This window comes from Ooceraea biroi, chromosome 12, assembly GCF_003672135.1.
Source record: "Ooceraea biroi isolate clonal line C1 chromosome 12, Obir_v5.4, whole genome shotgun sequence".
Classification (NCBI taxonomy): domain Eukaryota; kingdom Metazoa; phylum Arthropoda; class Insecta; order Hymenoptera; family Formicidae; genus Ooceraea; species Ooceraea biroi.
This window is the reverse complement of record NC_039517.1, coordinates 7,720,809-7,745,456: the sequence shown is the minus strand read 5'-3', so window position 1 is coordinate 7,745,456 and position 24,648 is coordinate 7,720,809. Positions and strand designations below refer to the sequence as shown.

At 44.0% G+C, this 24,648-nt stretch overlaps 1 protein-coding gene across 3 annotated transcripts in view; it reads right to left on the bottom strand.

The window, feature by feature from the left end:
- Positions 1-24,648, bottom strand: part of LOC105284227 — a 197,570-nt gene that overhangs the window by 49,987 nt on the left and 122,935 nt on the right. For all 3 annotated transcript variants that reach the window (XR_002193646.2, XM_020033250.2, XM_011347578.2), the window contains exon 4: positions 8,242-8,375. Coding sequence is in view for 2 of the 3 variants with exons in the window: in XM_020033250.2 (XP_019888809.1) it covers positions 8,242-8,375 (134 nt within the window). In the remaining variant the exon portion in view is untranslated. The remainder of the gene's footprint in view (positions 1-8,241; positions 8,376-24,648) is intronic.

Here is a 24,648-nt window from a genome sequence, read left to right as displayed (position 1 = left end):
TGCTATCTGCATGGTCTTGTCCCCGAATCAATGGAATCGTTTAGTGTTGCTTTATGCTTGACGAGTCGAAGAAGCGAGATCGTTCGTTTGATTTTTCTGTGATGAACGATATCATGGTGTCACGATCCGCGGACAGCAAGATATTAATAATTTCATTCCCCGTCCAATCAGCGGAGTCTATTGCTTTTTCTTTCTCTGTGGCGCACTATTTGTCATCGAATCTCGTGATAGAAATTAAGGAGGGGACTTTACTGCAGGAGCGACTGCGGAGAGAGACGATGGTGGTGTTCGATCGATCGGTCAGACGCGTAATCAAGTTTGAGAAAAACAAGAGAATGCGACCATTCGATACCGAATAAATTGTTTCCTAGTTGTCCCCGTGTAGATTGCTTTTGTTCCCCGAACAGAGGGGCATCGTATTTTCTGATAAGAAGATTAACCGTCCTTTACATTCATTCCGGTCTCCATTAAATCGAATTCACGGCGTACGAAAAATCGAATGCGCGCTCGTTCCGATTTCGTTCCGCTTAAATCTTACAAGTTTCCGCATTGACATCCGCATAATCCGAAAGTAGCGCGAGCAGTTGCTTGAAAGCTCACTGTTACGTAAAAGCGGTCGGTAACATTTGTAGGAAATGCCTCGCATTGTAAATTTACGGTATATAGAAGTACGGTACGTATCTAACAAATGATCATATTATCGTTACGCAACGCTAATTAGGTCATGTAATATAACGTTCATGACACAGCACAATCACGTAACATATAATTACTGCAGTGCGATAGAACGTTTCCCGAAAGTCGACGTATTTCCTGTAGATTCTTTGACTAGTTCGGAATTGAGTTTTCCTACGCAAACTCATGCGCGCTCAAACGTAACGTGGTCCTAAAAATAGCGCGACGCTTTCCGAAACTTTTCACCCGAGCGCCAATGGCAACTTCCACGACGTCGAGTTTTCCTTTTTTTTAACTTTGACGTTTGCTAATGAACCTAAAACCGTCGGTAGAAAACTAACACGTGCACACGTCGTGCGAGCGAACTGCTCGACACGAAAGAAATCGGGGCAAAGGGCAAAGGGACGGTACAAAAAAAGGAAAAGAGGACGAGAAGTGAAGGGTGGTAAGGCGAGTCGGAGCGAAAACTAGCTGCACTATGCACACTTACTCGCTTTATTTCCTCCCTCTCAGCAAAGAGAGAGAGAGAGAGCATCGTAGCTTAGGCGGGAAAACGAAACGCGTTCTCGCGAAAGCGTTTCGGATTTTCCCCATCGACGAAAACACGATCAAAGCTGTCCTCGGCAAAGAGGCCCCTCGAGATCCCGCCCTTACCATCCGATCCTCCCGTGCCCTTTTGCGCTCGTGCAATTCACAATTCCCTCCGCTCTCTTCGCGCCCTTTCCCTTCGACCCTTCACGCTATACTCGATCATAATGAATTTTTAACGCTCGTTCGTTTCGTCCTGTTCTCTTCTCTCCTCTTTTAGCGATGATTATTTTCAAAAGATGTGAGCAGAGCGTAACGAAGCGCGCGAGAGAACGCTCCAGCGATTCGACGAGACAGAATGGCATCGATTAAATCAAAGTGCCCGGCTAACGGTGCGCTGGCAAGCGCATTTTTCTCAAATGAGTTATATTTCAGTGGACGCGGCTGTCGCTCTTCGGCCGGACGTTGCGTCACGCTCCCGCGAAAGATACCGTTTCGTGGTGCACGACGCTGAAATTCCAGGACGCCGGACGGTACTAAAAATGACGGAAGTCGTGTAACAGAAATAGGAACAGTGACAGGACACGACCGATAAATTGCGCTCGCATCCTCCGACACTATCTGGGTCGTAAAACTGGGTCAGTCCGCTTTATCCTCTCGCTCGTATCGAGATACTATCGTGTTTATCGGTGATTTCCCAGCGGCGAAATAGGGGACTCCTAAATAACGGAAAATATTACGCTATGCTATACTTCCGATCTCGTATATGCATCGCTTTTTTTCTTTCCTACTTAGGCGTTATTTTAAATAATCGTGCGATCGCGCGATAAATTTGTGATTCCTCCCTGACAAACATATCCCTGCAAAATGTCTCTCTATTTTTTAAAATTGTTCATAACCGATTTGTCTCGTGACATTCTCTTTTATCGAGAGATATTTATTTTTATATCTTCTTTTTTATTTATTTCACTAAATACTCTATCTCTATCTTTCTGTACGATTTGCAGCGAATTGCTTGCAGTACCTATGTTTAACGTACATCTCTGCGCCGACAGTTTCGTATCAAAGAAAATTCCCAGAACATTTATTCGAAACTGCAGGAAATTCCACAGGCGGGCAGCTTTTAAGTTTAAAAAATGCCGATTCTCATCGTGCGTCGATCCGAAATTGTCTCGGGTACGTGCGACTTGTACTTCGTCGTTGTTTATCGGGAATTCTCCCAACGGCGTCCTGACACCGGGGAAGTCCCAATGGACCGTGCGGAATGCCGGTCGTTCCTGCTCGCCGAAATACACGCGGTAGTACATAGGTACGCGCGTGTGTAACGGCGAACGTATATGGTTCCCATGGGCCCGGTCTGCGCGATGGTACACGGATCGTACACGCGCGCGAAGACGAACCCCGTGTTATATACGGAGCCGCCGCTGGTAATCGAACCCGCGAGTGTCGGAGACAATTTTCTCACCGGCGAATCCACGTATCGTATCGTGCAAGGAAGACTCCCATGCAGTGCGCGAGTCGATCGATAACTTTACTTGTAGGTTCCCGTATTCCCCCGCGCTCGCCTTAAGATCGGTTGCATCAACGTCGCTTAGAGCCCAGCTTAGCGGAACTAAATTTAGCTGAGCTGACTTAGCTGAACTAGGTAAATCTCTCTCTTTCTCCTCTCTTTTTCTCCTCATGTGTTGATATTGTAAGTGATTCAAAAAGGGACCGCGAACTAGTCTTATGCAGATCCTGATCTTTCGTGAGCATCCACGATAATTATAATTTCCTGTCTTCATCATGTGTTATTTTAAATTGAATCTGTGAATAATCTCGTTTGTTACTCATTTCACTGAGCCGAGATTTATCCAAAATCCCGTGATCGTTCAGATATATCGCGTTATTCCGCACGAAATCTACGAAGGCAGAGCAAGTGGCCATAGCTCTCTGGGATGAGAGTGGCCGTCGCCGCTCACCGAGAGGAATAGGGTTACACCTCAGACAGTGTGTGAGAGGCGATATATACATATACGTTTTCGTCGAGGTTTACGAGACTCGTAAACGTAACGAAAAGTGATGGACGTGCTCGCGGGCATTTTTCCGCCAGCGATCCCGCGGGTATCGTGCACTGCGAATCGATCGGCTAATTCTGTTGAGCTGAATTCGATCCGCCTCATCCGCCGCGGTCGAGTCGGCCTGTCAGACTCGCGGGAGATCCTTCGGGATCCTCCCCAGAGTAAGAGGCGCACGGAATTACGACCTGCTGCCAGAAATCGCGCGCGTTACGAGAGAACCCTTTGTTTTCGAACGAGGAAAGAGTGCTAATGGAAATAGCAAGGTTTAGATCGCTCTATCATGTTTATTATCTCCTGAGAGTTTGAAAGCGCACGGGATTAGCTTTATGGATCCTTGAGGTCGACTGTTTCATTAAGGAGCCACGATGCCGTGCCAACTCGCCGCTTTCGTTCCAAAGGCGGTTTATGGAAGTTTCGGGAAAACGTAAAGGATTTCAGGTACTGCACGTCCGGAGGCATATATGGATCTGAAGATCCGCGAAAGACACCAAAGGAAAGTCCCGTGGGATATTGTAGAGTTAATATACGACAGAACCGTTCCTGATGTTTCTCGTGGATTTTTAGTCATGTCTCATAGAATGAGGTAATTTAAATTCGAAGCATCGTGAATTTCACGTGAATTTTAATGATGCTCTAAGAGGATCTGATAACTTTTGAGCATGAGCGACGGTGTCCCTTTTATGATGACTCTCCGCTCCTCGAGTGCGTGAGCCTCCCGGCGAGAATGAGGATAGTGAACGGGTAGCATTACGAACACACCCTTGCCCGAGGGGAAACCATAAGCTCCACGGCAGGGTCGCTCCCAATAGTTCAGGAAATCGTTCGACGGAGAAGCGACAGTATCCCGGGACAATCTAATCCTGACAGAAGCGCGGTCTTAACCCCGTTCAATCTTTGCTATGTCTCTCGCGAATGATTCGTTGTAGCCCTCACGAGAAATGCGTTTTGATGTTATATATACGGCACCCGGTATGAAACCGGCGAAATCCGAGAATCTGCGCATCTACGGGCGGGGAACGACTTTACGAGCTTTCCATGGGATCATGCTCAAGTGTGGAGACCTTTTTCACATAAAGAAACCGATTTTATCGCGGGTCAAAATACGTTGCGCAAAGAGAGCATAAATTGCTCCTCAAAAGGCTCACCTGATATATACGGGAAAAGAAACTTGAGGAGAAAAGAAATATTGACTACACGGTTACACAAAATCTTTAAAATTATAATTTTAGAAAGACGTTAACATACTTTTGTTATTTTTTAAAATAATGCGCAACAAATTAAATTAGAATTTTATTATACAATAAAATTTATAAATATAAAAAAGAGATTTTTTAAGAGAGAGCGAGAGAGAGAGATCTTCAAATTGTTCACGGCAATAACTTAATGATTTTACACATCGTTACCCACATGCAGATAAGAATATAATAGATCATACATCACTTTACGAGCCAGCCCGGCGTCTGAATCGAACCGGAGAAATTATTTGGAATTGTCGGAAACTTTCGCGCGACTTTGGAAGCGGCTCGTTTGAAAAATGGCTGAAACTTGTTCGCGTGGGGAGGGGCTTAATAATAAAGAAAGACTATTACCATCTCACTAGTCGCTGAAAAAGCATCGTATCATTCAAATACGGGCCCGCATTAAATTCCCATCTCGCCGATGCCAGCCGCCCGTATATCATTCCGAACTAAAAAAGAAAAAAAGAAAAAAAAGACGTGCAACCGACGTCGGATTCAAGCCATTACGCGTAAAAAGTGGCGTCTGGGCGGTTTTCAGCGTAGCCATATGTCACTATATCGACCGTGATTGCAGTTTCGCCTCGTATGTTAATAAAAAGGCACGCAACCAGTCATTGTGTCGACTGGCTTTACCGAACAATGTCCCGGTAGCTTACGATCGATCTATTGCTTTCAGCGAGAGGCAATGCGAAAAAATCTTGTTTCCACTTTTTCCACGAAATGCACGATAATGTCCATTGCCGATGGTCTTCCTGTTTCGCGCAAACCCATACATTTGCGTAATATTGTTAACTTGTACCAAATGTGAGATCGTGAGATAAAATAAAAACCGTAACAGAGTCAGCATAACGCGATAACGTCCGTCACTCGCGGTCAAGCAATATGCTTAATGCATGAAAAAAAGATTCCGTGATTCCATATGCACTTTGTTTCTACGAGCTACCTATAAAGCCGCATCGATATTTCTCTCTTTTCCATGGAAATCGTAAACTTGAATTATTCGCCAAGTTATAAGGGAAGGGCGCGAAATAAAATCGAACGGAGTAGATAAAAGAAAACTTATCAGAATCGTGTCGGCAACTCTGTACACTTCACTCATTCAGCCACGCGAATGCACTCAAGAAAATTTACATTGATTGTACGCAACAGCGAGAGATAAAAAAAGCACAATGAATATTTTCCTCCATGAAAGTCCTCCCTCGCTGCTGGAAGAATAAAAACACCACTGCGATAAATTCGTAAACCCGTGTATACCACGTGTATGCATTCGCGTGCACGTCACCAGCAATTTTTGTTCGCAATTTTTAATTCTTCTGCATGATTGCCCGAACAAAGTGAAATTTAGACGAGACGCTCTTTCACGTTACAAGAGTACCTTAATCATTATTAAAGAAAAAGTTTAGAGAGCATTTGAATGAAGAAACGCAGTCTTGGGCGGACGCGGGATAATCAAGCTGGCCTCGATGCATGTTTCAATTGCAAACTCGCCTGGCGAGGCTTAATCGACCTACATACAAAACGCGAGCGACGCTGCGAGCAATTTGCCGTTTTTCTCGAGACGCGCAGTCCGCTCTAATTTACAGGAACGCCCGCGACAATCAAAGTGCCGAGTGCCCCGGGCAAAAGGAGGGAAATGTACTTTGCCTGCCGCTTTGTTGACGGTTCAACGGAGATTTGCTTTGGCTACGACGACAGCGATCAATTTGGCGCGAAATTACGCTTTTCTGAGGAACACGTTTTGCACATCGCGACCAATCTTTTACGTTACGCCGAGAGTTACGTTCAGCACAAATGCTTTGCTTTCTTCCCTCCCTCCCGCCGATTGTCCTGCGAATATTACTACGCTTCGCGTTGTTCCCGCAACGTTTCCTTTTTATGGTGTTAATACCCTCCAGTTGCTGAAATGAAGCGAGAAATTGCGCGTGTTGTGACTGTTTCTTCGTGACACACAGATTACGATAAAATGAAAAAATTTAACTTTGAAATTGTGCCGGGAGGAAAATTCGGAAGTGAGAAATAAAATTCAAGCTAGAGTATAAGTAAGATTTTATTTTAATTTAATTCTTGATTTTAATGGTTTTCGATCAAAGTTCTTATTAAAATATATGGATAAAAATATGTTGGTTCATGAAATGAAAAATTGCGCGAAGAGATTGTAGGTGTATGTATGTGTGTGTATATGTCGACCAATCGAATTTCTTCGCTAAAGAAAAATTTACTTGAAATTAGTCAAAGGATATTGCATGTTTTGGAGGGTTCACTAATCTCGTTACATCCTGTATACTTTAATGAGTGAGTATTATGCAGGCTACTCGCAATATTCGTTTAGCATATTATCTCGCTCGTAGCTCGCTCGCGGAGAATTTAAATTGAGAATTAAATTTAATCATAATGCGCGAACATAAAGTTATCATGGCATTATGAAAAATTTGTCAGAACCTTGTTGCATGCAATCATTAGCGTCATGTTAAGCACGTTCATCTGTACGCTTTACGCACGCATCTGAAAAACGAAGTTAAGATCATCCCGCATTAATTTTAATCCGTCTTGTGAAGGAACCGTAGCGAGATTCGAATTCGTATGTAAAAAAAATGCAATTCCCCCCGATGTTATGCATATCGAAGAATATATCTGCCGATGTAAACGTATTCATATAAATGAAAATAGTGACTGGAATAAAAGATCCGGAATCGGGTGGGAATTAAAAGCAAATTTGAATTAAAAGGAGAATCCGGAATCACGGGTTTCAATGCCTGGCTGGCAGCGATGCAAATTTCGCGCAGGACCGAGCACATGTGCAAATAGAATTCCCCGTAGATTCCGCCGGATCGTCCATCTCATCAAGGGCGAGACAAAATCCGCGAAAGTTAAGCGGCATGTCCCGAGATCCTCGAGCGAAATAACGAATACATAATACTAATCGTATCCGGGCGCGAGATTAGCTTCGAGCGCGACTTGGTGCCGGAGGCAGGAAACAAGATTCAGTCTTGACGAACGCTTTCGTTGCCGGTATCTTCACGCGCGGACAGTATCGCTTTACGCGAAATCAGATTTTGCCGTGAAAGCAGCTTACCGGCGAGATCGGAGTGTATACGCGTGTACCCATCAAATCAATTTCATCGTGCGCGCGCGTATAGGGAGTTCCGACTTCCCCGTTAACGACAGATCCGGTTGGCGAGAAACTCAAGCCGATTTTTCCCGGGGAGAAACGTGATGCGAAGTTCAACTATAATATCAGGGGATCGCGTGACACGTGGAGTTTAATTGTTTCTGACGAAATGTACGCTGGCTTGATCGGAGTATACGATCGAACGAATCTCTCTGTAGTTAGCTTTAAGTTTAATCGGATAATCAATGTTGTGAGATCAAGGTTCTCTAGTTTAAGAGATTTAGTGAAGCGACATCCCCTGGAGACAGTCTATCGAAAATCTTCTTTACTTTAGAATCTACTTGGTGTGCGTGTAATCTCTGTCTTCTCGTCGTTTTAGTCAAAGTAATCAGCTCGTCGTCACTTTCGAATTTTCCGGGGAACTAACGCGAAGTCGAAAGTGAGCTGACGCGATCTCATCTCCATACCCGATCCGCTTGATCCGAAAAAGACACGAGACCATTTTCCGTGCCCAGGCAAACACGTACACGCCGCCGCTGCTGTTGCCGTCGGTGCAGTAATACATCCTCGCGACGTGGACGAGGCCTTGGGGGAAGTTGGTCTGTGCCGTTGGAAGTGAAGGGTACTTTACCGGTTCGCCGTTGATGGTCCAACGTAGATTGGCCTTAGGCACGGACGGCCAGGAGGTGCAGTTGGCAGTCACGTTCTCGCCGACGGCGTAGTGCGAGGACAGGCCCGTGATTTCCGGTCCCCTCTCCGGAAGCGCTGCGAACGTAAATTCTCCGTGTGAGGACGTGGCGAAAGTTTCCCCATAAACCAGTTACTTTCCTCCGGTTAGACTCTATAAACTTTCGACTATTACTCGGAGTTTCTCCGCTCGGGCGTCGGTTCGTTCGCTCCAACCCCATCGAACGGGGTGGCGGGACGAGGACGGTTAGCTGGGTGGGTTTTCTCGCTTCGCAAAGGTGCGAGTTTAAAGCGCGAGTCGCGGAAATGCGACGCGAGATGAATTTCTCGGATACTGCCAGGGTGTCAACGTCCAACCCCCCTCATCCCCGCGGAATGTTTCTCTACGTGACGCGAGCTGCGAAGAGATCGCGCTGCGCATTAGCACTCACGAGCGAAAGATTCGAGGGAAACTGTCGAGCGAATCCGTAATTCGCAAGATGCGCTCTAATTTAGAGATCTCTCTTGTGCATTCCGCACCGTGAAAGATCATGAATTATTTTTCGTTTACGGTAATACCCGGGAAATCGTTGCTAATATAACTCTCGTGAGCGCTAACAACGATTTGCATCCGCAATGTTCCCAGTAATCGTTGTCCGCCGGTTTTTCGCGGTGCTGTCGTTATACGCTGTCGCGCGCGCGTCGATCCACAATCAATTATCGGATTTATCGCGTACCGCGATCGACCATCAGTGTGTTGTGCGCGCGTGCTCGATGTCTCTAATAGCGTTAATTGGCACGCCGGATTATGAGAGACATTCGCGTTCGGGTGGGCGCAACCGAATGCTCAATTAAACATCTGCCCGCGTTGTCCGAGTACCGAGCACACAGGGTGCACTCGGCGCAGCTTCACCAGGGATCTGGTCCATTAATGCCTTTCGTCGTGCCTCTCCCCCCGAAATATCCGGAGCGCAATTAAAACCCAGAATTTCGGGCGCGTCACGCGCCGGGAATCTCGACCGGCGCCGCCGTCGATTTCGGCGCCGGGTAAAACGCGAACGAGCGGAAGATGGGAAGCGTAAAAGGGCGGAAAGGGCGATCAGCCGAGAGAGCAGTCACGGACGCAGCAGCGGAGGGAAGCAGTAGAATTTTCAGGAGATTGCGGAAAAGCGCGGAAAATCCAGACGCGACGGTTGTCGCGAACGCGTGTGCCACAGTTCTCTGCGTATTAAGTTTGTGGTGGAGCTGATTGAAACGTAGGAAATAATATAAAGATCAACTATGCAACCACTTTCCTAATAAAGATCGACATTCTTGGTACGAAATACGGGATTGGCGATTTTAACTAAGTGAAAACTGGGATTTGGAACTTAGATATGTAGATGAAAGAAACCAGTTCATTTGATGTAACTTCTTTTCATATGGCTCGGCATGTCGTTGTTCCCAAAGTTCTCTGATTTTATATTTGTGGAGAGTTGAATGTTTTTTAAAGTTTCAAATGTCGCGAAAGTGGTCGCATCATCGATTTTCGGCGAAGAATTGGGAATAACGCGCATATCAGAGAGCGAACGGAGGAGGCCACCAGGCAAAATCAGAAGAAGAGGGAAAGAAATTTGTCAGGATTGCGGAAAGTTGGATAACCAGACGCCACGCCAGGATTCGAGCATTCGCCACGCTAGCGCATTCGGCCGCGCCGAAAGTATTCCGCTGCAATAACTCCGCCGACAGTGATTTAAGCGCGTAATTACGAGGGTTATTGCAGGCACAGCAGGGTTTTATACTACTTCCTTTTTTAATTTGCGGGATTTAATATGCATAACGGCCGAATCTTGTGCACCGCGTTAAAAAAATTACTCTCGCTCCTTGCCAGTACAATCGGTTGTAAGTAATTAATGCTCCAATAGCGCGAGTACTACAGTAAATCGAAAAAGCATGCCTTCGAATAATAAATTATATAATTATATATAATAATATATATAATACAGGATAATTAGATATTCTTACGCAATCTTACTTTATCTTACAGGAAGTTCTGGTACGTTTCAGCGCAACGTGAGAATGTTTGGACGCCCCGCGTCTTCGGTGAGTCGAAAAGTTTTATTTTCCGTGCTAGAATTCGCTTTCTACGCCGTCAGCGACGGTGTAATCTCAGCGTTCTTCCGAACGTTTTCTGGCGTAATAATTTCTACAAGAGTTAAGTTCCTAATTGAGAGGGTTGTCGGGGCAGAAGATAGCCCGCTTTCATATCGCGCGGTAACTTCACACACAAAATGAAATTGCTTTTTGAAGGCGGTGCAATTTATACGGATTGCGAGCTTCCCAGCGTCTCTATAAGGCACGAAATGAATATTAAACTGCGGGCGATTTAATCCAATTAATTCGCCCCGACGGCATACACCGACGCCCGGCATAAATCCGTGTGAACGCGGACGAAGGAAAATATTGGGAAACACCATCAATGGAGATAATTTATTCGGTGTTGATTTGCACATAAATTTCATGCTGAAACGATATAACGCGAGACACAGTGCAATTGCGTCAAGATTCAAGATTGAATGCCATTTATTTGTCGGTTATGTCCGCTGAATTTATGAAGGATGTCGCGTCGCGCATTATTTTCGCGTAAAATACAGCTGTAAGTGTCTCCTTATCCCGCCGCTTTGCAAATATTTTTACATTCGATTTGCCTGATGCCGAATACAAGAACAAGCGCGGTTGAAAAAACGAATTAAAAGATTTGTACATCAAACTCGAATTTCCCGTGACTATTTACGCGACACGTATCGTTTTAGGAGGCGAAGTGGTACGCGATATGTGACGCGCAACTAATTGCTGTTGAATTAGGTTTGCGAAGCAGCGCATTCCCGATACAACATAACTCACTGACACACATTGACTTAATTAGCAATTAAAACTTTACGGAGGTACCGGCAGAAAGGGCTGCGCTACGGTATACGTACGTTGTTGTTTCCAATCTCCCCAGATGTTACACAGTGCCGCTAATTATCCTGACGATCACGATACTAATACGAAACTGACATATATCTCTGACTTTCATAATCGGTCGCACGTCGTTAACTTCATCTCGGAAAGCTAAACTCATTCTTAAAGTGTAACATAATTTCTGTAAATTATCAATCTTAATTATCAATCTTTATACCAACCTCGACATGTATAAAAACGTGTAAAATACGTGTAAAAAAACTCGCAAACTCCGAATATTTAAATTACACTAAATTCATCATAGTATATCTATAAATTCAGCATAGTATATTATTTTATATCAATCAAGTTTATTACTTTCAGCTTTGTATATTATTTTATATTAATTTCTTTATATTTATATCGATCTGTCCAAAACTGATTCTCTCCCTTGTTTTCTCCCTTACTTCGTGGACCCGTAAAATTTCGCAAATTAAGACGTCGCACCAGTGACGTCCAGCGAGTAATGTTCATCTTATCTCGCAAGTGGCGGGTTTTCGAAGTTGGCTTTTGTTTCGTGAAATTCGACCGACGACGACGACAACGACGGTTAAATTCGTATTCCCGCAATAGTGGTAGCGGTAGCTTGTTTTCCTCGCAGCTTTCCTCCTCGTCGGCATCCGGCTCGCCATTCCGCAAACCTAGCTGTAACACGCTCGTACGATCGTTGTCGGGGAAATGAATTTTCTTCAACGAGGGCTTCCAGGGCTCCCTTGCGCTTCTTAGATGGAACGTAGGGCGGTGCGGGACATACGGGACTTCCGTTCCGTTTCTGTAAGCTTGGCTTCCTCCTATGCCATTTTGGTCGTAACGGCAACCGCGCAACGAGATAATAGGCGGAAAGAAAAACGTAACGCGACGAGCAGGCGAACGTTTACGTTTATTGCAGCGTAAAATTTGTCCGAGGGAACACGTCGCAGGACGGATCCCATCCTCCGTAATTTCAACGAATGTCATTCGGCGTCGATAATGAAATTATCGCAGTCGTTATCGCGTAGTTAACGCGACGTTACGTTGCTCTCTTTAGCCGAGTTGAAAATCATTCGCAATTAATTAGCCTTCGATATTGTCGTAACGTGATTGTGGAAACGCTGTTTCAGACCGGAACAAACTCTCGCGTATCGATTAGACTCGTGCTCGGCTGACGTAGAGCACGCGAACACGATACAGAACGGTCGTAAAGGAGGAAGGAGAGCCACGATGACGGTAACACGATGCGTAAATGGCCGTAGGAACCGCTCTAGTTCGGTGATTTTCGTGATATATTTATAAAGCATATTTATCACTCGACACGCTCCAGAACGTTCGTTCCTCTTTAATCCTCTCAGTCTCTCGCTTTCTCTCACGGAATCACCCTCCCGAGTTTCATATAAGAGACGATCGTAAATCAGAGTACCGCATCCTCATCGGGCGGGCTCAGTGATTTCCACATTTTGCGTTCCGTTCCAGAGTAAAGCCAAATATCATATTTTTTACATGAAACGTTATTAATTACCAGATACTGTGGTAAAAAGTTTCTTTGACTTTCCTCTTAAAAAAAATCTTCTGGTAACGAACGCGGTTCTCGAAGCTTTAATTACTAGTTCTGAGGAGGAGTTCTCATGTTCAATATGTATTTTAATAAATTTGAAAGTATCTTTACGACGTTTACTATATTTGTTAAAACTTGTCGCGGAATAGCTGCGAACGAGAGAGTTTGCGAATTTGCGCGACACGTTTTCGTTGCAAAGAGCAGTGACGTGTCAAGAATGCGGCCTGTCATCTGAATTCGCCTGCAAGATGTTGGTTTCATCGTGCGGCACCAGATAAAGGAGAAATATATCCCTGGAAGAAGCTCGATGTCGTTTTTCTCGGTTTTTCCTTCTTTAAACGATTCCCTTTGAACAGGACTGGCATGAATATTTATGGCCTCATGAATATTTACGATACTTCGTGGTACGTGCATGCCAGAATGTTATAATGTATGTACATACGTACGTATGTATGTACACGCGTATTGGCCAGAAAATGGAAATACTTCGACGTTTTGTGAAAATGCGCAAGATTAATGCGTTCGCGCGGTTTCGTCGGTGAAACTCTAATCGCATGTCATATTTGCGAAAGGTCTTCTTTTCTCTCTATTATTTTCTTTTGCTTTCTTCAAAAGCAGAGATATTAATCTTATTCACTTAACTGATTTATTGATAAAAGGATGATCGCGCTATTTATTCATACAGAACTAAAGTGACATTCGAAACTTTCATTTTACCATCAACCATTCGCATATCTGTATTCGACGAATATACATATTTCCGCTTTAAAGACAGACAATAGTGATTGACTCTCTGCCAGTAATAAAATATAAGGAACTCGGAATAATCGGTAGAATTCTGTTTAAATCAAGTTGAAAGCAACTGTGAAACGATAACGAGCATTGTGTTTCATGAATAATTTCACTCTGAAATGCGCAGAAAATAATATGTTACAATGTTAATTATTGCATAGCAGTCAATGATTTATTTATTACACGCAATAAGCATATACAAGTTAATTAATAATAGCTTGTTTGTGCACTGAATATTTTCGTTGGCAGCGATAATTATTCGGTATTCGGGCGAAACGAGAATACTAGGGAAAGTACGATATTTTAGCGCTATTATCTCCGTGATTTACTTACTTGCGTTTCAGAGAATCTGCAGTAGTATTTTCAAGCTAAGTAGAGGAACATATAAATTTCCTTTCCGAGTAGTTGCCGCTTGGCATTTACACCGTTCTGGTTTTCTTCTTTGCAGCTCCATTCACCGAAGCTCGTATTTCATCGGGACGATAGGAACAAACGATTAATAATTTATGCGCTTTTCCAAATCGATCTTAGATTCGATGTTCACATCACATCTCGCATCGTATTTCAGATTAAAGAAATATTATCTGTACATTAATTTGTTCGACAAATTTTTCAACTTGATAATTTAGTCGACACTCTGCAATTACACGTTTCTGCTGGTGCAAACAAGTGTTTCTCGATGGCTTGTAAATACACGAATCTCCCCTCTGTTGAATGAACGCCACGGAACGCGAAAGCATTTACCTTCACTTGAAGTATCCTCCTCTCGTATACCGTTTGCTTTATGTAAGAAGGAAGTATCGGGCCGCGAAATATTACAACTACAAAGCGCACGGTACGTTTTCTTTAGTACCCAAGAGCATTACAAGCCCCAAGCGTACCAATTGATTCTTCAATCATTTCAATTTCCCGGCAAGCGTTTCTCTTGCAGCTCGGCTCGGCGAAATTAATTTTCTCGCTCCGTGTCGAGCTATGTTCATGTCGATATAACAACATTTCACATCCATTAAACATTATATATCAGATCTTACGTAGAAACGTGCACTTTTTATATGAACGTTACAATATCCTTAATTGTAATAATATTTGTAATAACATTTCATAAAATGAGGAATTCTTTATCACGTTCGATATATCGACGTCCGATTCAAGTCATTATATATATTTTACAAGACGTGGTAATGTTCTTCGTGGTTAATCATTATCACATTCCAATTAATTCGTTCATATGGAAACGGTAAATAGCAGAGATGTCGCAGAGTAGTTAATACAGGTGCTGAACCCTTTGAACGATTCAAATCATCGGCTCTGGCAGATTATTGGGCGGGCTATCTCATATCGTGGATCTTAATATTCCAGTAGGCAATGATACAGATCCGCGTACATAGAGACTGATTACAACTGTCCCTTTGACCCTACGAGAGCCGCTCTTAATCATGGAAAGCAATGTTACCTACATATCCGATTAAATAGTTTGATCTACACAGTCACACATGTGAAACTCCGCTTAATGCTCTTTATGGAGATATCGTGTATCAGTCATCTGTCGGATGTACCGTCGAATCTAAACGGTTGGATTATTCAAGGATATAAATTATTTCCCATAAATCTCAAACTCCGTATTCTGCGTTAAAGCGATTCATACTATATCTTCGTGCGTAATATAACTTGTTCCCGAACGTTATCCTGTACGTCTTTACTTTGAAATAAATGTGAAGTACATTTTAAATAAAACACTCAGTCGTGGCTTCCCGATATTTCGATATTTTCGAATTAAAGCTCTCTTCAAACTTTACATAAAACAAGATGCAAAGAGGTCTATGCCCCACGCACGCTTATCCCAATTTTTCAGAACACTACCCGGAAATTTTCAAAATTTGGAAACTAGATCGAGCCTCGACTTTATTGCGTCGGTTGCAGCCCTATTCGTAAGAATCGTTTCCGGAATTGTGTGTTCGTGGAGATCCCTTTTAGATTTTTAGAGTTCTCGCAAATTTTCGCACACAGGAGAAAGAGAAAAAAGAAAACGCGAGAGGAGGGCAAAGAGTACGCTCGCCGACGTTCGAGGCTACGGATTTCTATCCAACGATTGTGGCTCGGTCTTGCGGTTTACTCGAGCGAAAACATCGCGTTCAATCGTAGTACGCGATTCGAAGAGATTCGGCCGGATCTCTCCCCTTTATCCCGCGAGTATCTCCTCTTGCGATTTGTCCGAGAGAGGCAAAGGAAGCGGAGGAAGGAAAAGTCGCGCGAGATCCCGCGTGCAAGTATCTCGAACGTCTTTTCGCGAGCCGCCGCAGCTCCGAAGGAAGTTGCAAAGTGCGGCGAAACGAGGGCGAATGTTAAATTCTTGCGAAAAGCTCCGTTAGACGGTTACAAAAAGTACGGATATGCGCCGCGTTTCTCGTTGCATCCAGCAAAAATTACATTGCAGCTCCATTCCCGAAAGCGATGCACGCCTTTAATAAACTAGTCAATAATCAGCCTCCACAAATTGAGAGACATGTCAAATTTTCTACTGAATTACAGCAAATATCGAAATTAGCTGTTGCAATATTTTTAACTGCTTTTTAATTGTTAGTTCTCCATATTGAATTGAATTACTAGTATGCATGCTAGTATATGGTTCATGTAACTTGAGTCATCACAATCTGCAGAGGGATGTTTACGCTTTTGACCAAGTCTGCAGTACTTGCGGCTCATGCGACGCGTCGCTTCGCTCTGGATACTCATTGTTTCTCCTGCTGTAACAAATTCAGGGAACACGCGTTGCATCTGCAGATCCAGTTAATATTAGGAAGCAACCGCGCCGGCTCGCGTTTAACTCAATTACCTCACCGTAACGTACGTTCCTCGAGTAAAGAGAACTATATTTGATTGGGATTGTTACCATCCACATGCAAGAGAAAAAGACGAAATAAGAGAACGGATTAACCACGGAGATATGTGTCCCAGCGACGCATTTTTCTCCATTGATCCATTTACGTTCATTATCGGAACTCTCGAGGAGGTGGCAGGCGTCGCGTCTTTATGAAATTGCATTACACGTACACGTTTTTTTTTTTGTAACGCGCGTACGTGCACGAACGCGCGTCCCCGCAGTGCCGGTTAACCGACTCAGGCTTTTCGGAATTCCAAGTAGGGGGTCTGAAAATATTCCGGCGAGGTCTCAGGGTGGACTGGATCGGGGTATACCGCGAGCGCCGTTACGCGACAAAATCCCGTCGCGCTCGCGATAAACCGGGGCCGCCTTTCCTCATCAGCATGATAAATAAACGCGAAAGTAAATACAAGTGTACCGCGACTAGTGAATATCCCCCTTAGATCGAGATAAGCGCGCCCGGAGTACAGTTATTCGCCGTCGGATACATAATCTCCAACCCCGCCGGTTCAACTCTCCTCTAGACCCCGACGAGCTCGAAGTTTCTCCCCGGGAGAGAGAAAAGAGAGTAGGTATCGTTATCATAGAAATCGCGACATTACGCGGCATATGGCCGCGCTGTATTAGTAAGCAGAGAGCCGGAGAGAACTCGCCGGATTTCATCGTTTTCATCTTTCTCCTTCGTTCTGCTCTCGTATCGCCTCCTCACTCCTCAACCCGGGCCGACTTTCTCTATGTGTCTCGAACACCTTTTTACATATTCCTCTCTCTCTCTCTCTCTCTTCTGCTCTTTTCCCTCTGACGGTGGCGGCGGCTCTTTTGTCGAAAATTTATCCGCTCAGATATCGGCCGTGTCCTCGTAACTCCTGGATTTCCCACCGTCTTTCCCTTTTTTTCCTCCTCTGTCACTTCTGTCCGTCTTCTTTTCTCGCCTGGCCTCCTCTGTCTCCTTCTTTCTCTCTCATTCTGTCCTCTCTTTTTCATCCGTTTCCAGCCAAAGGGCTTCGAATGTTCGATCTTTGATCGTTCGCCGTCTTTACGACCTTACGTCTCATCGTCGACGTTTCAGATTCAAGAGTCTCCACCGCTCGCTCGCTGCCGCGATTCGAAACTCGCGTTTTCCTTCCTCCCCCACGCGCTCCCCCTCGTTCTCGCTCTGAATAGGCTTTGCATTTTTTTTCACAATGTCTTAGATCAACCGACAGGTTTTCTTCTCTTGTCGTTCGAACAATGGTAATTCGTCATTCGTGATAAAATTATCTCAACATTTCACATTAGCATTTACCAATTTATACGCTTATATGAACTGTAGCTTGAGTTTTCTTATGTTAAAAAGTACTTAATATTAAGCGAGAAGACTTACTTATAAGGGATTTTTCACCGTCAATTTTGAGAAAGCAAGTAATAACGTAGAAGAGAGCAAACTGTTGGGCCTTTTCAACAATTTAGAGGAGCATTAAAGGGTTAATGGCGTGCAAATTGTGAGCTTCGTTCCCATAGTGGCATAGTTGGTTACACTCGGCTTCCTCGGGCTACATCTTGCCGAACTTTTCTTTCACCAGCCTTGCTGCCGGGAGCCCTCGGTAGAAATTTATCCACTTACTTATCCGACGTACTGAAGCTCCAAGGGGAATATCCTTTCTGTAGCTCGTTGCCTCGGTCGAAAATTCAATCCTTGACTGTGTTCGACATCTTTACTACTTCAAAAGGTCCTGCCGTTATATCTTCGTCGAAAACTCGTGCGGGTATTATATTAAAGGATAAGAAAAGAACATGCTTTCTCCCATGGAACGCATCACGCCAAGAAATTTTGTTTTAATGCAGTATTTTTGGCTTCATATCAATTTATAAGATTTTAAGGATCTGTTGAGGGTAAGTTCGTCGGAATTTTATCGTTTTTTTTTCAACAATCCATATCTATGATGTCTTCTTTTTTTCATCTTATAGCAATTGCTATTATTACTCTCAACAGATTTGCTCTGAAGAAAAAAATTCTTGCGAAGCAGCTCCCGTTTCGACTCTTTTAAACTCCGCTCTCCGGGACTTGCAACTTCTTTTTAATTTATGGCACTCAATCGCAATGACAATGCCACGTTCTATCGCTGTCCGAGTAGATTTCGGAGGCAAAACTTTGCACTCGCGAAGTTACCGTAGAATCTGGCCAGTGCTGCTTGCCAGATTTTAATGCAACCGCCCAGAAGTCAGCTGGAGACGAATCGACGCCGAAACCCAGCGTGACTTGCGAGTTGGCTTCCTCCCTTTGCTATCGCTTTCCCTCCAACCTTCCCGCATCCCTTTACCTCGTTCTCCTTTCTTCCGCGGCGTAAGCTTTTTACTCGCAGAATTCTCGTCGCGCAGGATGAGCCCGGAGGTTATCTACTGTCGATTGACTGGTTCTGGAAGCGGGCCAAATCCTTTTGGCCATCCTCGTGCGGCCTAACGTCCTCCTTTATCTGTATCTCCCTTTCTCTTTCGTCTTTCTCGCCCTTTTCTCACACCTTTTTCACTTCGTTCTCATTTCCCCTTCGACCCCGAACATCTCGCCATTACTGGCATCCTTTCTTCCTTCGTCGTTCTGACTCGCTCCTTTTGTCGCCTCGCGCTATATTTGACAGATGCTTTCTCGTTCTCCTTCTGTCTCCTGTGCCTCCTCTTTGCCTGCTCTTTCTCTCTCTATCTCTCTCTCCTTCTCTATCTTTTTATATCCTCTCCACGCTTGTAATTTTGTCTTGAGAGTCTTTGCTACACCTTCCTTCCATCCCTAATAAACGCTCTTCTCTTGCGCTCTCGAGAGCTCCTCGAGAGATCTCGACTAACTTGGACTGCGTATTACACGTCCTTTGACTCTTACCTCTGCACTACAATCACGCGGAATTCTTAATAAATAATGCCGTTCTTATGGAACAAACCCTTTTGCTTCTAACAAAGTCTTCACTCATAAATATACTTTTAGATATGATAGCGATATTTCACAATCGATAAATTCTTTCATAATTCGTGACGTTCACCATTACGTCGAAGCACATGATTAAGAAAAAAAGGAAATAGACATTATCTGTGGGATTAAAACACGCGCTTGCTTCGATGTCGATTCTGGCTCGTGTTGCCGTTTACGTTACGTAAAATGCGCCGACCGCAAATTATTCCTGTTTCATCATCGTCGAGCGATGTAACGAGCTCGCTCCGGGGCGCCGACGATCGTTCTTTGGCTCCCCCCGTTCTGGATCTAAATTTCTTCTTTCCGCCACCACCGCCGCCGTCTGGATGGACTCACAAGAAAAGAACCGGCTAGACTCATCCACCTTTTTCTACTCATCGCTCAAAGTAGCGAGGATACCCTGAGAGTTCGCCGATCAAGATGACTCGATAACGTTCGGACTTTCCGCATGGCTCTTTTCGCGCAATTTCTATCCCTTATCTTTCGCAACTTGTTTATGGCTGCGCTTCCTTGAAACACTGCCAAGATGCTGCGTGTACGAGCTCAATCGATTGGCGCTAATCATGATTAATTACTTTACTCCTCTACTAGCGAGAAGTGAATTCTGCTGTTTGTTGCTGCGATAGAACGTTTCATCGTTTCATTTATTAAAAAGGAGGTAATGCAATAGCGCCAAGTCTTTTTACAAACCGTCAATAAAAGTGAATAGTATGTTTGCAGGAAAGTTTAATTTTATTTTATTGCCAGAAATATAAAACATACATTACCGTGATAATATAAAATACGATGAAACGATAACACGAAATACGAGATAGGAATTTTATGGAGCGAAAATATAAATCGTTCCACAACTGTGGGGATTAATTAAATTTTTCTCTCCTCTTCAGCCGTATTTAACCGTGGCATTTAGGATATTCCAGAAAGTAATAGTTACCAGAATTAACTATCAGCTTTAAAGCAGCGTTATATAAAGCCAATCATAGTATATGTACGAGAATAAAGCGGTATTTCTGACCAAGCGATATATATAAAGGAAAGTTAGATAATAATAGAGCTTAATTGCATGTGTCTTGCGGCGAGATCTCAAGAGAGAGAGAGGGAAAAAGCTCTGTGCAATTTCGCAGTGTTTCACTCAAGTATTATAGACTGACGATTACGCGGCGGCACGAATCGATCGCATCGCGTGCTAATATCGGTGGTTTAATTATGTTCCTTTATTATCCCGAAGTATCTGTGCGCCCTGCGTCCTTACGTAACTTCGTCGATTTAATCTCGCGAGTCCGGTGATAATAATTACACGTTACGTACAATATAAGCGCAGCATGCGCCGCGATATCTGATGTGTATTCCGATATAATATCACAGTAATGGCAGTAACGGTGGCACGTTATGTTTACGAATCAATATCAAGTATCGATTATCAAATTATACGTGGCCGCTTGCAAACCCGGACACTATTAGACCTCATTACGCGAATAGCGATGCATTTCCGTTATTACGTTTAATGCCGCGCGGCTGGCGGTCGCATTTTCAATATCGTTCAGTCAATTATTATCCGGAAGGGGCGAGAGAAGAGGACCCCGGCGGATGTAACGTCGCGATACATAATCGCGGCTAAATTAATCCAGTTCTTAATCCCCGCGTATCCGCGTACAATTCCTGTTTATCACGGGGGATTTAAATATCCCCTCCTCCGGGAAAGGGGAAAACGGGAATGTGGTACGTAGCCACTCGAGGCAGCGAGAAGGCGGCAGCCAAGGGGAATATTTTCCGGAGCGTAAAGCTAATTAATGGCGCGCGCCGCTCTAATTTATCGCGGTGATACGCGGCGTATAAAGCGGCGAAAGAACGCGGCCGTTGTAGCGTATCCGCATTTATACTCTCGTTAAATAAATCCGCCCGACCACCGCCCCCCGGAGTGTCTACGTGCCTCCTAACGTGCCCTGCGAAAAGCCCGGAAGCAGAGTGCGCGCGCGAACGCGCGGGTTAATGGTGAGTTCTACGGGTTCTGGGTATGCATATCCGGTACGTGCTCGTAGCGTATACTTTTTCCTAGAGTGGAGTGCTCGGTCACATGTGTATGTGCTTAAGCTGCGCAGGCAATCTCACGGAAATTCTTGGACGAACTTATCGGCGCAACTAGCTTGTAAAATTTTGTGCCACTGCACTCACGAGACGGGCGAGCCCAGCTTGCACTTTAGAGCGGGAGGCTTAGAAAATGCAACATACTGATAATGCCGATATAATACGTGCAACTGATACATTTTAATTAAATACATTTTCTATAGGAATAAAATTTTCGTATCATTAAATATATTATTAAAACGAATTAAATTATAAAAATTATTAATTAGTTAGATAATTAGAAAGCTAAACTTCGTGTCAGAAACAGTATCCTCTGCAGCAATTGTACGGAAAATAATTGAGATAAAAATGCGAAAAATATCAAATTCTTTTATTTGTCATAAATTTAATATTCTACAGTAGCGTACCTAATAGGGTAATTTGAGTCATGAAATAATACTAGTTGATAATTTCATGTGACAAGTACCAATAACTCGCGATACGTTTTTGGGTAGAGCAAGCACGAATTTCGAACTTATCTCAGACTAATTTATCGAAGAGACTCGGCAAGAAGAATAACGATCGTTGTTCTCTCGGGCAAATGGAATCCAGAAAAGAAGTGATAATACCTGGCTCGACGCGAATAAAGGATACGAGAATTTCTACATCGTGTACCGCGTTTATGTCTCCGCGCATCTTCCTCCGCGAAAATCCCCGTAGCGAACGATCGCGACTCGCGAATGTAGCAGGGGAAGAAACAAGAGACACACACAGATACACAGCATCCCCTTATCTTGCGCGTTCTCGAACACGCGGTCCTTCGCGCGGTACCTTCTTCACCTCGTGTACGTTCCCCACGCCAATTATTCCTCCAATTCCAGAAGTCATGTTTCTGGCTGCCATTTCGAATGCTCGTTATGCGTATCCACGGGACATATTAGATTAATTAGATGCACGAGGAAAGAACCTACATGAACTTGGCACTTCATTTTTAATAAATAAAATTTTGAAGGGGAATGTTGGCATTTCATTTGTAGTTGTAGTAAAAATAATTTCGCTTGTAGTTTAGTGCAAAATAAATTATAGCATTTAAAAAAAATGGCTTGACTATAAAATAATTAACCATAAGATTATTAACAACTTGTATTTAAAACTTAAAAATAGAAAATTAGAGTTCCAAATTCACATTGATTTAAAAGGATCATTTCGCGCCACGATTATACGTGTCACGCGGCGTTTAATAAAGTCCATCGGAAGTTACTTTATAATTAAAGATTAGGGTTAGTCGGCGGGAAAGTGGCACGAGGGGATGATGAGGGTGCGAGTCGGGAAAGGAGATGAGAAACGCGGGCCACGAAAATTAAACCGTTTGAAAATAATTACGAAGTAGAAATGGTGTTAGGAGGGCACATGCGGATAAACGAGCTCGCACACGGTTTAACCAGGCCTCTCTGTCCTCTTCTATCTCCCTTTTATCCCTCGCGTAAAATGCCATCCCGAATCCCGTTCGTACTTTTTTCACCGTCTGCTCTTTTGCTTTTATAAAAATATTATTACACTAATTGTTATTGTTATTGCGCAATTAGTTTCATTACCATTATTGCTGCTCCTGCTGATGTTATTGCAATGCAGCCTTTCGCAAGCAACGTCGCGGCAGAAGATCTTCTATTACAGTACGACGTTTAATATGATGGAAAAAGGAGCCGGCGGGAAGAAACATTTTACGTTAATGCAATAGCTCGGTACATTCGCGACCCTTTACGTTTGATAAAAACTCCCCCAGCGCAGAGATATTACATTTTCATAAATTACGCGCTCACGCATAGCAAACTGGACGAGCTCGGCAATAAATGGAATTCTTTGCGACACGAGATCAGCGCGAGACGAACGCCGTAAGGTCGTGCATTTGAACGAATAGGACGGAGTGATGGTTGGTCGCTTAAAGCATATCACTTTATCATAGCGTGATAATCGTTACCGGCGATAAACAACTGGATCGAATACTGCGGCGCGGGTTCAATCGACGCGTCGCCAAAACGAAATCGCGCGCCGCATTGTGCCCGCGGAAGTACTGTCGGGTTTAATTAAGCAATCGCGCGCCGACCGCAAATGATCAATTCGCGCGCTCGCGAGTACAGATTCCGTCCCCGATTTTCCCCCGCGTCCTGCCCCCTGTCTCGCTCCCAGCCTTTTGATCGAGGTTGATTTTCATTAGGGTGCCAAGCCCCCGCCAATCGAGTACCTGTAATCAATTCGCGGGCGCAACGGGCCGCTCGCCGCGATCCATAATACCCGTTTGTTGCATCCCAATTATGCACTCTGCCGGAATTATACTCGGATGCTGGCCGCCGCATCGATATTCCCGCCCTGTGTTTTCCGTTTCGCCGCGTCGCGTTGCCGGCTTGTTACGGGGAGATTTAACGGGGTTTCGGTCGTTCCGCCGGCGAATCGCGCGGAATTAAAACCAACCGATCGATCGCCGCGCGTATCAAACATCACTCTCTCAAGTGGCCCATGGTAAGTTCGCTATTAGATACATACAATAATCGCATCGACGTGGTCGACATTGATGCGATATTGATCACGCCAATGTGTGCTCCGACGATCCACTTGCAACGGTTACGCGATCACCTCAACGTTATTCGGAGATCTCATGGCAATAGCGTTCAACGGGGTGTTTATTTAGCGGGTTTAATTTATGCAAAGGGGACAATATACACAGTCTCAGAAAGAAATTGTTAGATAAATAAATTAGACGACAGCAAGTAATTGTTCCATTCTGTTCCATCTTAATATTGGATTTTTTCTTAATATTGGATTTTTTCTTAATATTGGATTTTTTTTTATATTGGATTTCATTTTAATTGTCAGTTAACTTCGACGATTGAGATGAAGAATGTATGGAAATTTAAGATATCTGATTCAAATTACGATCGCATAATGATGTGTCTCAGAATAGACTGATCCGCCGAATCGTAGTATAATAGTGAATTGTTCTCGGTATACTGAAAATGATCTACTCGCGGCATTGTCTGTGAATTATCGATCGACCGCATTGTGCGCGCCCGACATCATTACTGTATGTACATGTCACTAATTAGGTACCATTTGATAATTAATAAGCAGGCGATAATGATTTACTGTGATTTGTCTTTGAATAATAGGAAAGATCTCGCGACAGTAA